The sequence below is a fragment of the Ranitomeya imitator genome, chromosome 10 (assembly GCF_032444005.1).
Source record: "Ranitomeya imitator isolate aRanImi1 chromosome 10, aRanImi1.pri, whole genome shotgun sequence".
NCBI classification, from domain to species: domain Eukaryota; kingdom Metazoa; phylum Chordata; class Amphibia; order Anura; family Dendrobatidae; genus Ranitomeya; species Ranitomeya imitator.
The window spans coordinates 100,685,095-100,701,903 of record NC_091291.1 but is presented as its reverse complement, the minus strand read 5'-3'; the positions used below and the strand labels follow the sequence as shown (position 1 = coordinate 100,701,903).

The following is a 16,809-nucleotide window of genomic DNA, read 5'->3' as shown; positions in this document are numbered from 1 at the left end:
CTGCGGAATCCGCACAAAGAATTGACATGCTGCGGAATGTAACCCGCGTTTTTTTCCGCAGCATGGGCACTGCGGATTGCGTTTTCCATAGGTTTACATTATACTGTAAACGCATGGAAAGCTGTTGCGGATGGATCCGCAGCAAAATCCGCAACGAGTGCTCATAGCCTTAATCATGAGATGTTCATCTGCAAACTACTGGCAGATTCTGCTTAATTTGCTGACATCTCTTTAGAATCTGATATTCTGATATCCAGGGTGGTTATACCCTCAAGATTTCACTGCTGGGTGCTTCATGGCCGAGCAGCTGCATGCAGCCTTACATCACCAAGCACAATGTCAAGCATCGGATGGAGTGGTGTTAATCCAATGGACTCTGGAGGAAACGTGTTCTGTGCAGTGACGGATCACACTTTTCTATCTGCCATCTGACGGATGAGTCTGGGTTTGGTGAATGTCAGGAGAACGTTACCTGGCATTATGCTACATTGTGTGCCCCTTGTAGTTTGTTGGAGGAGGGATAATGCTATGGGATGTTTTTCGGGGGTCGGCTTTGGCCTCTTAGTTCCAGAGAAGGGAAATCTTAGTACTTTGTTCCGTGTATTAGACATTTTATAGCTTCCAGCTTTGTGGGAACAGTTTGGGGGAAGGCTTTTTTCTGTTCCCCATCTTTATTTTGCGTTTCCAGCCAACAATGACCATTCCACACACTGAGCAGAGACTTTTTCTATCGCTTGCACTTGATTATGGCTTCCTGGATTATGTCCCCTCACCCACCTCCTGTCCCATCCTACTGATGTGACCTAGTGGCACATGGCAGCAGAGACCAGCACAGCAGCCTGCAGCTCAGGGGGGCTCTGTGTCAGCTCAGCAGCCTGCAGCTCAGGGGGGCTCTGTGTGAGCTCAGCAGCCTGCAGGTCAGGGGGGCTCTGTGTGAGCTCAGCAGCCTGCAGCTCAGGGGGGCTCTGTGTGTGCTCAGCAGCCTGCAGGTCAGGGGGGCTCTGTGTGAGCCCAGCACGGCAGCAAGCAGGTCAGGGGGCTCTGTGTGAGCCCAGCACGGCAGCCTGCAGCTCAGGGGGCTCTGTGTGAGCCCAGCATAGAAGCCTGCAGGTCAGGGGGGCTCTGTGTGAGCCCAGCATAGAAGCCTGCAGGTCAGGGGGCTCTGTGTGAGCCCAGTATAGAAGCCTGCAGGTCAGGGGGCTGTGTGAGCCCAGTATAGAAGCCTGCAGGTCAGGGGGGCTCTATGTGAGCCCAGCACGGCAGCCTGCAGGTCAGGGGGCTCTGTGTGAGCTCAGCACGGCAGCCTGCAGGTCAGGGGGGCTCTGTGTGAGCCCAGTATAGAAGCCTGCAGGTCAGGGGGCTGTGTGAGCCCAGTATAGAAGCCTGCAGGTCAGGGGGGCTCTATGTGAGCCCAGCACGGCAGCCTGCAGGTCAGGGGGCTCTGTGTGAGCTCAGCACGGCAGCCTGCAGGTCAGGGGGGCTCAGTGTGAGCTCAGCATAGAAGCCAGCAGGTCAGGGGGCTCTGTGTGAGCCCAGCACGGCAGCCTGCAGGTCAGGGGGGCTCTGTGTGAGCCCAGCACGGCAGCCTGCAGCTCAGGGGGCTCTGTGTGAGCCCAGCATAGAAGCCTGCAGGTCAGGGGGGCTCTGTGTGAGCCCAGCATAGAAGCCTGCAGCTCAGGGGGGCTGTGTGAGCTCAGCATAGAAGCCTGTAGGTCAGGGGGGCTCTGTGTGAGCTCAGCATAGAATCCTGCAGCTCAGGGGGGCTCTGTGTGAGCTCAGCATAGAAGCCTGTAGGTCAGGGGGGCTCTGTGTGAGCTCAGCATAGAATCCTGCAGCTCAGGGGGGCTGTGTGAGCTCAGCATAGAATCCTGCAGCTCAGGGGGGCTCTGTGTGAGCTCAGCATAGAAGCCTGCAGGTCAGGGGGCTGTGTGAGCTCAGCATAGAAGCCTGTAGGTCAGGGGGGCTCTGTGTGAGCTCAGCATAGAATCCTGCAGCTCAGGGGGGCTCTGTGTGAGCTCAGCATAGAAGCCTGCAGGTCAGGGGGCTGTGTCAGCCCAGCATAGAAGCCAGGACAGGGGGGCTCTGTGTGAGCTCAGCATAGAAGCCTGCAGGTCAGGGGGCTGTGTCAGCCCAGCATAGAAGCCAGGACAGGGGGGCTCTGTGTGAGCTCAGCATAGAAGCCAGGACAGGGGGGCTCTGTGTGAGCCCAGCACGGCAGCCTGCAGGTCAGGGGGGCTCTGTGTGAGCCCAGCATAGAAGCCTGCAGGTCAGGGGGCTCTGTGTCAGCCCAGCATAGAAGCCTGCAGGTCAGGTGGGCTCTGTGTGAGCTCAGCATAGAAGCCAGGACAGGGGGGCTCTGTGTGAGCCCAGCACGGCAGCATGCAGGTCAGGGGGGGCTCTGTGCGAGCTCAGCACGGCAGCATGCAGGTCAGGGGGCTCTGTGTGAGCTCAGCATAGAAGCCTGCAGGTCAGGGGGCTCTGTGTGAGCTCAGCATAGAAGCCTGCAGGTCAGGGGGCTCTGTGTGAGCTCAGCACGGCAGCCTGCAGCTCAGGGGGCTCTGTGTGAGCTCAGCACGGCAGCCTGCAGGTCAGGGGGCTCTGTGTAAGCTCAACACAACAGGTCTGGGGGGCACGGCAGCCTGCAGGTTAGGGGGGCTCTGTGAGTCTGTGTGACCCGGTGACCTACAGGCTGAGCCAAGGCTTGGCCGCGCCCACCCAGCACACGTGACCTATATCCTCACATACGTACGTATTATATCAACTGTAGCATTAGCACAATCTCTTCTTACCACCTAACAAGACAAATGTAAACTTTGCAATAAAGTGATATTGAGTACATGTAACCACGTGCTTCCTGAGCAGATAAAGCACTTTTTAGCGACTTTGGTCGTTTTCAATAAAGTTGGTTGATTTAAAAAAAAAAAAAGCATACCCTCAGCCAGCAGAGAGGAGAGGGAGAAAACTACAAGTCCCGGCGTGCTCCGCGGCGTGGGTGATTTCCTCCAGAGACTGACCAATCCTACCAAGGAGGAGAGATTAACAAAAGCAAATTGTCAGTGACATCAGAAGAGGCAGCTCGGAGGGTGAGAGGGAGAGGGGCAAAAAAAAACCACAGATCCATTGGAAGCTGGAGGAGTTGGCTGGAGCTGGTGAACAGTGCCAGCATTTCATTTTTGGGGGGTGGCAGTTTTGTGATTTGTGGGGTGGGCTGCTGATTATACGGTGTGAAGATATGATCTGAGGTTTGGAGAGCTTGGCTGTGCCTGGGGTCGGACACCTGACCCTCCCTAGGATTGCCCCCCAACTTCTGCAGGACCCCCATCTAAGAAGAATCTCTATTTAAAGCCCCTACCGATCAAAGGGGCGACCCCACTCCTACCTCGACCAGCACATTCCCTGGGTCCCCCACTTTCTGAGGATCTCCCACCCCCCCTGGACTGACCCCCTATTTTTGCCCATTGCCCCCCACTCATGGATACTGCATCAACCTCAACTTTTGATTCCGAGGTAAGTTGATTGTACTCCCCCTATGTGTGCAGGCAGCAGTGTGCCCTCCCCAGCACCCCTTGTGTGTGTGTACCCCAATACTCCCCTCCCCCACAGCAGCAGTGCCTGTATTGTGCCCCCAATGCTGTGCTGTCTGTGTGGATCTCACTCCCTGACCCATCTCTCATTACAACTTGCGCCATCTTGTCCTTGCAACAACAAAAAAAGTATGTTTGTGACCCCAGAAAGGAGCCCCCCACGTCCTTGTCCGTACAACCGATTAGCCCCTGGCTGCCCCCTTTCCCCCTGTAGCACCTTTTGTGGGGCTTTTTCTTGTCTGTGGCATGGCTTGTGCTCTCCAGGTAGTAAGCCTGGCAGTGTGATCACCAGAAATCACCATCTTGGATGCACCCTCCATAGTCAGGACTGTGAGGCGTGACCACACTCACATTTTGGGGTACAGGGGGCATCTGAATGGTCAATATACCCCGGATATTAGAAGATTAAGGGGGATACAGTGAGGGTGTGTGAGATCTTGCATGCATGGTGGGAGATTGGGGGGAGGGGGCGGTAAACGAACCAGCTCTATGCAGACAGGCGACCCCCCACTTCTGTGATCATGCCTGCACTGTTATGGGGGGTCCTCCTATGTCCCCCTTAAACAGCTTATTTTTAGTTTTCTTCACTTTAACCCTTTTCAACCCACTGTGCAGATCTTAGCCCAGCAGCTGGCATACATGTAGTCCTCTGTTATAACGCCTAATATACCCCCATAGGGACAATATGTGGGGGGCTATAGAGGTGGATGGTTAGGAGAGGACCCCCATCTCCCACCTTTAAAGTTAGGATCAGGATGGCACTGCAGAGTGTTGCTATAAAGGGCTAAATTGCCTATAAATTCGGTATTTAAAAGTGTGGGATCCTTAATGAAGTGCAAAGAGCCCCCCTTGAGACCACCCTATGAGCCCCTGATTCTAGAAAAATGCAGGCGGATGGGAGATGAGGGTGGCAGGATGACTACACCCACTGTCTCTGGGATTCCTTATCTGCTTTGTTAGGGGGGTGGTGAGGGTGTTTGCCTTTGGGGGGCTGACATTTGGTGGTGGGTGCCCCCCTAGAGGATGGTGCATGATCATGAAGTGTTGGGGGGGCCTTTCTCACTACCCCCCTTTTTCTGCCATGGCTTTATATTATATAGTCCTTTATAGCCTTGCTGTAAATTCTCAGTTTTGCCCATTTATATGTGATCTGAGAGCCCCACAACGTGGAGGTGGGGGAGGGGGCAGCTCCTGCTGTGACCATTTTTTCTCTGCTGTTAATCCTAATGAGTCCTTGTAGAGCCCCCCACTCTTTTCTAACACAAGGGTCAGCCCTATAAAGCCACTTCTCCCCCTATTCCTGCCTCATTTTTGGCTACAATCAAACATTAAAATGCTTATTGTGTGTCTGGCCAGCAGCCAAGAGGAGGAGTAGCTTGTTACATTGTATCAGTGAGGCAGGAGGGGGCAGGGGGTTAATAAGAAGACCCCCTCCAGAATGTGGCTGCTTTTAGGCTTGTGCTGCAGGCTGCTCTCCATTGAACCTGCCACTTGTACTGTGTTCCATACTTCCCAGGGTTGTTACAATGTATCTGATTGTTGTGGTTACATTGTATCTGGGGCAGAGACCACTTTTCTCTGTAGATTCTAACTGGTGTTTGTTTCTGCCGAGTCAGTTATCCCCTTGCCTGGTCTCAGCAGAGCCAACAAGCCCAGAGGGGCTGTAAGGGTTAACTGTCAGTCACAGCCCTGCTCCTCCCTTGGGCTCTCCTTCAGCCTCCTCCTATACAGTGTCACTAGGGCTAGGGATGTCCCTTAAGGCTGCAGTTCCACTGTTCGCCATATACCTCCCCCCTCCAGCACCTGAGCCTGCAACATGTTCCCCCTGGTCTAGTCTAGGCTGGCAGTGCACAGGTTAAGGGCCTGACCCTGCCTGCTAGATATCTATCCATAGGCTTCAATTAATTAGCTTAGTGATCCTTAGTTATCATTTAGATTTCTATGACATATGCTTGGATTTTGATGTGTGGGAGGGGGGTTAGGACCCCTAATATTGCAGATTTTTGATTTGCTAATGTCAGTGCAGCAATTATTGTATTGAACCCCATGCTGCTGTATTCAAGGTCAGCACAATTACTGTCTTAAAGTGACCCCGTGCCCGCCACCCACCTTGTCATATGTGACCGATAATGGGCACCAGTGGTGATTATCATTGTGGACCATTATAAATCAGATTTCTCAGGAAAACTTTAAGAATGTAATTGTGACAAGTATGTGGTGGTGGACTGTGTGGTGGTGTGGTATATCATTATGACAGCTGATCTGTGGCTGCAGCAGTCAGTGCTCCTGGACCAGACACATCACCCAGATGGTGCAGGGGGCAGGAATCCTGGCCTGGCAAGGGCTCTGCTAGAGTCTGCAGCACACCAGAGGGGCAGTCTGATACATTTACGGTTTTGTTTTTTGTTTTTAATTCACAATTATGCACCATACTTATAGGGATATTAATACCTCTTAGCTGAGCCTGTTTTCTTATATTAGTGTGCATAAACTCTATACAGATGTAGGTGTATAGGAACTAGTAATAATCTTTATTTTTATATAGCGCCAACATATTCCGCAGCGCTTTACAGTTTGCACACTTTATCAGAAACTGTACTGAATGTGTATATATATATATATATATATATATATATATATATATACGCATATATATTATTAAATATATATCTATATAATGTGTGTGCTGCATACGTGTGCTGTGTGTCCTGTGTATGTGTTTAAAAACTGTCGTATTTGTGCTGTTCACATGAGTCGTTGTATACGTACTGTATATAATGTGTGTATACAAACTGGATACATGTACTGTATACACATATACGTATCCTAATTGTGCTGCATATGTATGTCCAGCATGTGCGTGTATATAAATTGTAATGTGCTGCATACGTATGTGTATATAAATTGATGAATATGTATAGAAGCTATTTACTGTGTACACTTGTGTGAATGTATATATGCTCTGTAGATGTATGTGTACACCTTTTATGTATGTATGCGCTGTAGATGTATGTGTACACCTTTTATGTATATATGTGCTGTAGATGTAGGTGTACACAACCTTTATGTATATATGCTCTGTAGATGTATGTGTACACCTTTTATGTATGTATGCGCTTTAGATGTAGGTGTACACAACCTTTATGTATGTATGCGCTGTAGATGTATGTGTACACCTTTTATGTATATATGCGCTGTAGATGTATGTGTACACCTTTTATGTATATATGCGCTGTAGATGTATGTGTACACCTTTTATGTATGTATGCGCTGTAGATGTATGTGTACACCTTTTATGTATGTATGCGCTGTAGATGTATGTGTACACCTTTTATGTATATATGCTCTGTAGATGTATGTGTACACCTTTTATGTATATATGCGCTGTAGATGTATGTGTACACCTTTTGTGTATGTATGCGCTGTAGATGTAGATCTAGATGTACACAACCATCCTGTCTTTGGGCACTAACCCCCTGTGAGCTCCTGGGGAGCGATCTCTTATTGTGTGGGATCTCACAATGGTACCATTCTTACAAACCTCCGCCAAGTCTCTGCACACCCAATTACGGTCAGAGAGCCAAGTAAATGCAACCATATAAAAGGGTGGGGGCATGTAGGAGCCGTAAAGGGTTTAATCAATTCCGGTACATGTCATGGTGTCCTCTGTAAGTGATATGGTGAAACGTTATTGTATTTAGTGCTACCGCCAGCCACAGTGCCGGAGATGGGACACTGGACCTGACCCGAACCTCTAAGAAGCTGTTTGCTTGTCAGATGAGTGTGAGCTATTGTTCCCTGTTATCAGCCAGGCAGACTGAGGAGAGGCTGTGACTGCTGTGTTCTTCAGTAGGATGACCCTGTATCCGTCTTATGAGGCTGCCCCAGGTTTAGGGCTTCTTCTATTGTTTATCAGTATGGTGTTTCTTCTTTTCTCCCTCTCTATTACGCTGTCTGTAGAGAGATTCCATGAGATATGATTTGTCATACATTTGGTTGGATCATGTTTCTGTTGGGGAGCGGCCCCCAGGCTCGTCTCTATGATAATGTGTGCAAACTGTAAAGAGCTGCGGAATATGTTGGCGCTATATAAAAATAAAGATGACAATTATTATTCTAGCTGCTCATCTTGGGGGTGGTAGACGGATCTGACAAGCCATAGTCAGCGGATCCTGATGGGATCTGCAGAGAGAAATGGCCAGCTAGATCACAATGGAGGGGATCGCTTCCTTGTCTTGAGCGTCTTGCTATCCGCTATAGTCTTCTTGTCTATCTCCCATTAGTGTTTTTGAAGCTTTTTTTTGCAGGATGGTGGTTAGGATTGAGGTTTCCTATGCAACTTCCTCAGCTGGAGACTTGCAGGTCGCGTCATTGTGGACTGGGCAGATGAAAAAAGCAATGAATACCCTCCATTAACATGGAAATAGATCTCCTGGCCTACAGTAATAACAATATGGAGGCTGTAATCCTTTCACCCACCCCAGAGCTATAGATTAATAGGTAGCACACGGTATAAATCAGATTGAAAGTTAAATATTGAATCTTAGTTGTATCTGTGTCTGGGAAAGCTGGGTGAGGACCATTATGGCCACCAATACAGCTGCTACAGATGGTCTTGCAGGCCTCTGCTGGGACTTAGGGGCCTATAATCACATAATTAGGGTGGGTAGAAACACAGGGGGATGATGGAGCTTATATTCTTTTCCCAGAAACAGATCTAATAAAAAAAGAGCAAAATGTAATAATAATCTTTATTTATATGGCGCCAACATATTCTGCAGCGCAGTACAATTCAGAGGTTCATAATATAGAATTGCCCCCGGCTATGAGATGGTTCATGAACAGGTGTGGGTGCTATAACAAAGGGTTAAGTGTTGGTCTGCATTGTCCTCCTGCTGCAGTTCTGGGTTTGTCCACCGGGGGGGGGGGGGGGGGGGGGGGGGGGGGGGTCTGGAGATCTGTATGTCAATCTTGTGATTGTGTTTTTATTAGTTGTGTAAATATTATTGAATGTATATGTAAATTAGGGTGTGGTCTATGTATGTATAGGGTGAATATGAGAAATTGGCACGCCTGGTCTGTTTCGTTAAAGTGACAGGACTGTAACATCATTTATGTATATATTATAAATGTCAGTCTGTCCCTTTAAAAATAAGCTATAGAATATAAATGTGTGTGTTGTACATTGGCAATTTATCATAATGACAGAAACACAGGCTGCAATTTCTTTACCTTGATTATTATGGATATTAGTAGTTGGTGGCTCCCCCATGAGGTTTCTTCCGGTATTGCTTCTACCCGGCTGCAAAGTTCTGAGGTGCACATTCCCCCATTATCTTGCTGTACCCTATACTATGAGGTCCCTTATTTGTCAGGGTGGATCTAAATCAATAATTGTTTGCACGGGCATGTAGAATGGTAAAGCAAAGGCCCCCACTCTTCAAGGTTGGCGTCTTTCATGATTGGCTCGATGATGGGTCCCGCTGGGGTAAGATGCGCCAAATTCATTAAAAGCCATGCTCCTCTCGTTGAATTTAGCGCATCTCTTACTGCTGTGCTCCTCCTCCGGTCAGGGACTGGAGTAATCTTCTGTTCTGTAGCGTGAATTTTGGTTAATTTCGGACATGCTCGGCTTTCGTCCCCTCTCCATCATGGCCGATCGACTTTTCAAAAAGTTATCAGAGCTGTGGGGTCTGGCATCGACACGGAGAAAGTTGTGCAATTTTTGCGCAACTTCGAGTTCCACAAAAATGTTGCAGAATAATGACGAAAACTTGAACACAAACTATTTCCGAGGTTAACGGGGTCTTGTAGGGGCTTATTTCCCCCTCTCCATGGAAAATAAGCGTGGAAGGGGCGTCAGGAGAGGCGCATCATTTGTAAGGGTAACAAGAGCATCATACATATTAAAGGGGTCTATCACCCCCAAATTGCAAACTAAAGGGGCTCTGCCACCATGACATAAAATCACACCTGTAGCATACGTTTCATCATTTCTAGGAGCTTTCTAGAATCCTTCTATTTCATATGTAAATGAGGGGGTTTCGGTGCACCCTTAGCGGAGCCAAGGCTCGATGCCCCCTCAATCTGCTTTCTGAGCACTTCCCCCTTGCCAAGAGCAAGTGCTGCCGGGGCACAGTGACAAGAGCCATACATAAGGCTACGTTCACATTAGCGTTGCGTCGGGCGCAGCCGCGGCGACGCATGCGTCATGTGCCCCTATATTTAACATGGGGGGTGCATGGACATGCGTTGCTCTTGCGTTTTGTGACGCATGCGTCACTGTGGAGCATGCGTCAGGGCGCAGAGGACGCTGCATGATGCAGTTTTTTTCTGCGCCAAGAACCATGCAAAAGTGAACGCATGCGTCACAAAACGCTGCGTTGTGCATGCGTTTACATTTGCGTTGTGCGTTGCGTCGCCGACGCTGCGCCGCACAACGCAAATGTGAACTTAGCCTAACAGATTTAACATTCACGTGTATGGAGAATTCGGAAAAAGATGGCTCTAAAGCCTATATCAAATGAGCCAACTGCTATTGCATGTGTATGGCCAAATTCAAGAGCCTACCCCAATATGAAGAAGGTGTAATATTTTAGCAAATACTTACAATTACAAATGTAGTCTAGTTCTTCTGATTCTCCATGTCACTTACCCCATGTGCAGGGCATTACAGTAGGTTACGTATCCATGGTTACGCCCACTTACATAATGACAATTAGTCATTAGTTGTTCCTGGCTGCATTCATGGATGTGTAAGCTACTACAATGCCCTGCACGTGGGGAAGCAACATAGCTAATCAGAAGAACTATACATTTCTAATTTTAGTTATTTGCTAATATTATTATTACACCTGTTGATAATTTTATATTATACTTTCTATCATTTTTGTTTTAGGATGGAACACCAAATTACAGGCGGAGGAGGACTGTGGAGGATTTCAACCAGTTCTGTACGTTTGTGCTGGCATACGCAGGATACATACCGTACCCAGAAGAGGTAAGCGAGCATATACAGCTATAATGGAATTTACTAAAGTGACACTCTTCATTCATGTCGTCTCTGATGTTCGTGTAGTTTGTGATTTCGGCAAATGACTAATTTAAAAAAATAAACATTATTTGGGATGTTTTCTAGAATGTAAATAAAATATTTAGCATTTTTTATTATCACAATTCATATTGTATCTTATTTGCTATTTTCATAAATTTGGCTCATTAATGGCGTATCAAAAAATGCCAGAACCAATACTTCAGTATTAGCCCCCCAGGTAGATCCTCTCTACACCTCCTGAGCGCAGTGGAGCCGTCTCACGTTGTATCATAAATTATCAAGCACGCGGTTATAAGGGACGGAGAAAAAGAAATGGTGTGCGTGCGGTCCAACAGACTTAGTGGTTCGTCTGGCAAAGTTTGCATCAGAGAAATTAAATGTAATCATTGAATGTGAGAAAGACCCCACAACCGTAATGTGCAGGCAGAGACTGGGGGGTGTAAATACTGTAAGAAAGAAAAAAATCTTCTATTTTTTTTGCTTTAAGTACTCCTTTCCTCCGGATGTATGTTAACTGTAGTGTTGAATATATAATTACTGTGGCTGACGTGTGCTGTAGCTGCGGCCATTTTATAGTATTACCAATGTAATTATTATGCATTATATGTATTATAAGTCACCGGTGACCTCACTAAACAGTGATTCACGAATTGTGACTATAAAAAATTGCTTCTTCCGAGAGGAAAAGGACTCGAACTCTAGCTCCATCTATTGGAAGTAGCAATACCATAAGTCCGTATTCACCCAAGTGGCCTTTCCACATGGCTTGGGATAACCTTGTGAAATAATTGTGAGCCAATGATCGATTTCTGAAAAACTGGTAAATCTTCCTTTAGTTCAGCCCACAAAATGTATCAGTATTCATGTATATAGTAGGCAGTTTTATAGTAGTTATATTCTTGTACATAGGAGCAGTATTATAGTAGTTATATTCTTGTACATAGGAGGCAGTATAGTAGTAGCTATATTCTTGTACATAGGAGCAGTATTATAGTAGTTATATTCTTGTACATAGAGGCAGTATTATAGTAGCTATATTCTTGTACATAGGAGGCAGTATAATAGTAGTTATATTCTTGTACATAGGGGCAGTATTATAGTAGTTATATTCTTGTACATAGGGGCAGTATTATAGTAGTTATATTCTTGTACATAGAGGCAGTATTATAGTAGTTATATTCTTGTACATAGGGGCAGTATTATAGTAGTTATATTCTTGTACATAGGGGGCAGTATTATAGTAGTTATATTCTTGTACATAGGGGCAGTATTATAGTAGTTATATTCTTGTACATAGAGGCAGTATTATAGTAGCTATATTCTTGTACATAGAGGCAGTATTATAGTAGTTATATTCTTGTACATAGGGGCAGTATTATAGTAGTTATATTCTTGTACATAGAGGCAGTATTATAGTAGCTATATTCTTGTACATAGAGGCAGTATTATAGTAGTTATATTCTTGTACATAGAGGCAGTATTAAAGTAGCTATATTCTTGTACATGGGGGCAGTATTATAGTAGTTATATTCTTGTACATAGGGGCAGTATTATAGTAGTTATATTCTTGCACATAGGGACAGTATTATAGTAGTTATATTCTTGTACATGGGAGCAGTATTATAGTAGTTATATTCTTGTACATAGAGGCAGTATTAAAGTAGCTATATTCTTGTACATAGGGGCAGTATTATAGTAGTTATATTCTTGTACATAGGAGGCAGTATTATAGTAGTTATATTCTTGTACATAGGAGGCAGTATTATAGTAGTTATATTCTTGTACATAGGGGCAGTATTATAGTAGTTATATTCTCGTACATAGGGGGCAGTATTATAGTAGTTATATTCTTGTACATGGGAGCAGTATTATAGTAGTTATATTCTTGTACATAGGGGCAGTATTATAGTAGTTATATTCTCGTACATAGGGGGCAGTATTATAGTAGTTATATTCTTGTACATGGGAGCAGTATTATAGTAGTTATATTCTTGTACATAGGAGGCAGTATTATAGTAGTTATATTCTTGTACATAGGAGGCAGTATTATAGTAGTTATATTCTTGTACTCTCTTGACCATGCAGAGAAGCAGAATTTCTCTCCAGGGTTAGGATAATTAAGTACTGCATTCTTTACTAATATAAATGGTGGACTCTTCTGTAACTAAAGTAAAGATAATCAAGTAGATTGTGTATTTTTGTATATGTTATATCTGGAATAAGTGGTGATAATTCTTTTTATTAATCATCTGTTTAGGAATCCCCTCTTAGAGCTGGCTCCAGTCCCCCAAATAGCACAGGAAGCACAGTAGACAGCGACAGCTGGGATTCCAGATTCCATGATGTCTCTTCCACCGGCGTTTTACCGCTCAAAAAGCGGAGAAGTTTTGGGGAGCTGAATCATGACTGCTGCTACCCCCCTATGCTGAAGCGATCCAAGCTCGGCAGCTTCCTCCTGGACCGCAAGAAACTGGACAAAATAAAGAAAAAGAAAAAGCTCAAGAAAAAGGAGCAACAAGTTGTGACAGAAGAAGACTACATGAAAACCATCATAAAGATAGAGCCGGAGGACTTTCCACCTGAGGAAATCATGCCTCCTGCTCCAGTCCTGGACCATGCATTGGATCTAAAAATCTGTCCAAAGCACGAGATTCCAGACCCAGTATTCGAGAGCTGTAACAACAGTATGGACACTTCTTCTATCATCATGAATTATGACTACACAGACGAAATAAAGACTGAGTACTCTGAAGTGAACCTGGGAAAACGAACAGTTATACGGCAGGGAAAACAGGTGGTTTTCCGGGATGAAGACAGCACGGGAAATGATGAGGACATCATGGTGGATTCAGGTAAGGATACTCATTGGTGGCATGGGTTATATCTGCTTTCTAGCAAACTGAAATGCGCCATATTGTGTCTTCAACATTACTTGCCATAATTGCAGCCATTTGTTCAGTTTTAAACTAAGATCCCAATTTAAAGCCACCCGTCTTCCTTATAAACGTTAGATAGTTGTTGGCCAAATAATGGTTCTGCCGAGGGCTCCTGGGCTCCTCTGCCGAGGGCTCCTGGGCTCCTCTGCCGAGGGCTCCTGGGCTCCTCTGCCGAGGGCTCCTGGGCTCCTCTGCCGAGGGCTCCTGGGCTCCTCTGCCGAGGGCTCCTGTGCTCTCTTTGAATCAGCCGCAGTTAGACATCTCTGGCGGCAGCTTATCTCTTAGAGAACAAAAACATCGGCAGTCCGAAATCGGACATACCGTATCCTTATCCTCCTGACATCCCCAGTCGGGGACACATATACACCATGGACTGTCAGACAAACCTTTAGATATCGGTCGGTTCGACCGACATTAGTATAATGTGCATTGGAGACCTTCACTCTGGAATGTTTCCAGATACCATTTTATTGCACTTTGATCACCATCTAGTGGATGGTATTGACTCGGTGCACAAAATGGCTGCCACTACTTACAGTTTTGCCTTTCAGACCATTCCCCCTTTTTGGTTTATATTAAGCAAATGAGTAAACCACATAGGACTTAATACATTTGAGGGGCCTGTGAATATTATTTTCAGTACTGTTAGTGTTCCTAATCGTATAGTAAGCTGCTGCCCATATGCCGATGTATGTGCTAATGCAAAATGGCTGCTTATACTGTATATGAAAACTAGTGCAGCTAAGATGGAGGGGTAGTTGTGGCAACCAATCATTCAGCAGCTCTCATTTTTCCAGTGTAGGATAAAAAAAAATGCAAGAAGTGATCTGATTGGTTGTTATTGGTAATTGTGTAGTTGAGGAAAAATGTAATGGATTTAAGCTCACATTCATAAAATGGAAGCCATGATACTTGGTTTACTTTGCTCTGGTTTTTGTGATGTTTTCCATTGTTCTGTGCTCTTACTTTCAAAATAATCCTTTCGTTTAGCATTTGATATTCCAGAAATTCTGTAAGACAAATTTCGTAAACCCGTCTGCTAAGAAACTGCAGTAAAAGGGCTTTTACTATAGTAGACAAAATGGCTGTCTGCACTGAGGCCTCAAGTAGGTGACGTGACTGTAGCCTGAAGAAGGGGAAGGCAGACATTTTAGTATGCGCACACAGGGGTCAGTACTGGAAAGTCTGGTGTGACAAGACTGTTACCAGAAGCCATAATGCAGGCAGCCATTTTGTTATCAGCCAAAAGGTTGACACATTTTTCTTCAAATATCAGTATCTTGTCTATGCCGATCATACACAGATATGGTATATAATGTAGGCCATGCAGATAGCTAGATAATCAAGAAATTCTGGATTTGGGATTATTTAAAAATATATATATATATATATATATATTTATATTTTTTGCAAGTAAAATCTTTTTGTTAGGATTTGACAGAAATGTGTTCCTGCTGGTGTAATCTTCCATTACCTGACAATGATGGCCTACATATTTTGAAGTAACTGCTCTTTCTCTTATGAATCTCAGTGACTGATAACAAAATGGCTGCCTGCACTGTGGCCTCCAGGAATATCAGTACTATTGATGTCAAACCAGACTTTCCAGTACTGTCACTTGGCTGTGCATAATAAGGTGTCTGCCTGCACAATCTACAGGCCGTGGTCATGTCGGCCACGTCCCATCAGGCCTCAGTGCAGGCAGCCATTTTGTCTACTGTATTAACAGCCTATTTACTGTGTTTTCTTATGAGACGGTTTAACAAAATCTATGTACAGTACAAAGCACACTGAATACATGAAATCCACTACACAACTACTCCAACCACAAGGTGACTTCATTTAATGGACCCTACATCTTCTAATTTACTTATCGATGTGCCAACATGGCCTCAAATCTGGGTTAATAAAATCTGTTTTTATAGAATTTCTGGATTATCAAATGCTAAATGAGTAGATCGGAATAAAGCCTTTGTCTATTGTCACCTGGCTTTTCACCCTCCTTTATCTGTAAACCATCAGGCTTGTGAATGAGTCCCCAGAAATTTCCTAATCATTCACCAGCGATATCTTGTCGCTTTAATTAGAATGGAGCTAATTTTGGATGAGGATCTGCACCTTGTTATAACGAGGCAACGCTTCTGTCAACAATTAATATTCAGATTATTATTTTTATTCTTCTATTCCTTTACCTGGTAAAATGCAGTCGTCCTTGATTCCTCAAAAGGTGGCGGTGGAAGCCTTCCTTGGATTGTGGGACTTTATTCCATTGATGGATCAGGGATTGATGCTGCGTTCACGCTTCGTGTCGCTGGCATCTGATGGAGGCATAATTCTTAAGGAGAAATTTTATTTTTCCTGTTAAATGATGGAGTCATTGCAGTGCTGACAAGACTTGCGCTTTTTTGGTGCATTTTTTTAAAGCTATTACTCTCTGTTATCAGTCCTAATGCACACCGGTAAAATAGTACCACATGTTTTGATATGACTGTTGTATTTTATTCCAGATGATGAATCTTGGCATCTCGTCACATGTTTCTGCATGAAGCCATTCGCTGGCCGGCCGATGATCGAGTGTAATGAATGTAATACCTGGATTCACCTGTCCTGTGCCAAAATCCGCAAGTCTAATGTTCCAGAAACCTACGTTTGCCAAAAATGCAAGGACACCAAATTTGACATCCGACGATCAAACCGCTCACGTATGGGCTGTAGGAAGTTGTTTTTGGACTAAAAGAAAAAAAATAGTTGAATGACCGATGTGTGCACAGGACGTCGCAACAAAAGCACACAGGGTTACACCACTGTGCAGACTACACCAATATCCTCTCAATAAACCATGTTTGTTTTCCCGTGGGCACACACATTGACACTCACAAGTTTTTATTGTAATACCCAATCTGGGTTTGGTTCAAGTCATATTTGTCTGTGTGAACTTAGGCCACACAAAGATAATATATATATATATATATATATATATATATATATATATATATATATATATATATATATATATATATATATATATATATATATATATAATTTTTTTTTTTTTTTTTTTATTTATTTATTTTTTTTTTTTACCAGATTTCCTGTGAACACCTGGCAGCATCGAGGTTAAATGGCCACATAGCCTAATATTTCCTTCACCCTCTCAATCCTCCAGGGAGAAATCATAGCAAAAAAAAAAATGAACGTTTATTTGCTCATTGCTGCAGTTTCGGCATAGTTTTTG

At 44.8% G+C, this 16,809-nt stretch overlaps 1 protein-coding gene across 1 annotated transcript; it reads left to right on the top strand.

Moving 5' to 3' along the window:
• The first annotated feature begins 3,089 nt into the window (after positions 1-3,089).
• PHF13 (PHD finger protein 13) lies at positions 3,090-16,553 on the top strand. Its single transcript, XM_069740921.1, has 4 exons — positions 3,090-3,507; positions 10,483-10,584; positions 12,896-13,490; positions 16,082-16,553. Exons 1-4 carry the CDS (start codon positions 3,472-3,474, stop codon positions 16,306-16,308), a joined length of 960 nt encoding a protein of 319 aa, XP_069597022.1. The 5' UTR covers positions 3,090-3,471; the 3' UTR covers positions 16,309-16,553.
• The last annotated feature ends 256 nt before the right edge of the window (positions 16,554-16,809 follow it).

Excerpts from the sequence above, each read along its gene's own strand:
- PHF13 (XM_069740921.1), top strand. The coding sequence starts at position 3,472 with ATGGATACTGCATCAACCTCAACTTTTGATTCCGAG. Across the intron at positions 3,508-10,482 it reads CCTCAACTTTTGATTCCGAG|GATGGAACACCAAATTACAG; the intron begins GTAAGTTGATTG and ends TTTTTGTTTTAG. Across the intron at positions 13,491-16,081 it reads GGACATCATGGTGGATTCAG|ATGATGAATCTTGGCATCTC; the intron begins GTAAGGATACTC and ends ATTTTATTCCAG.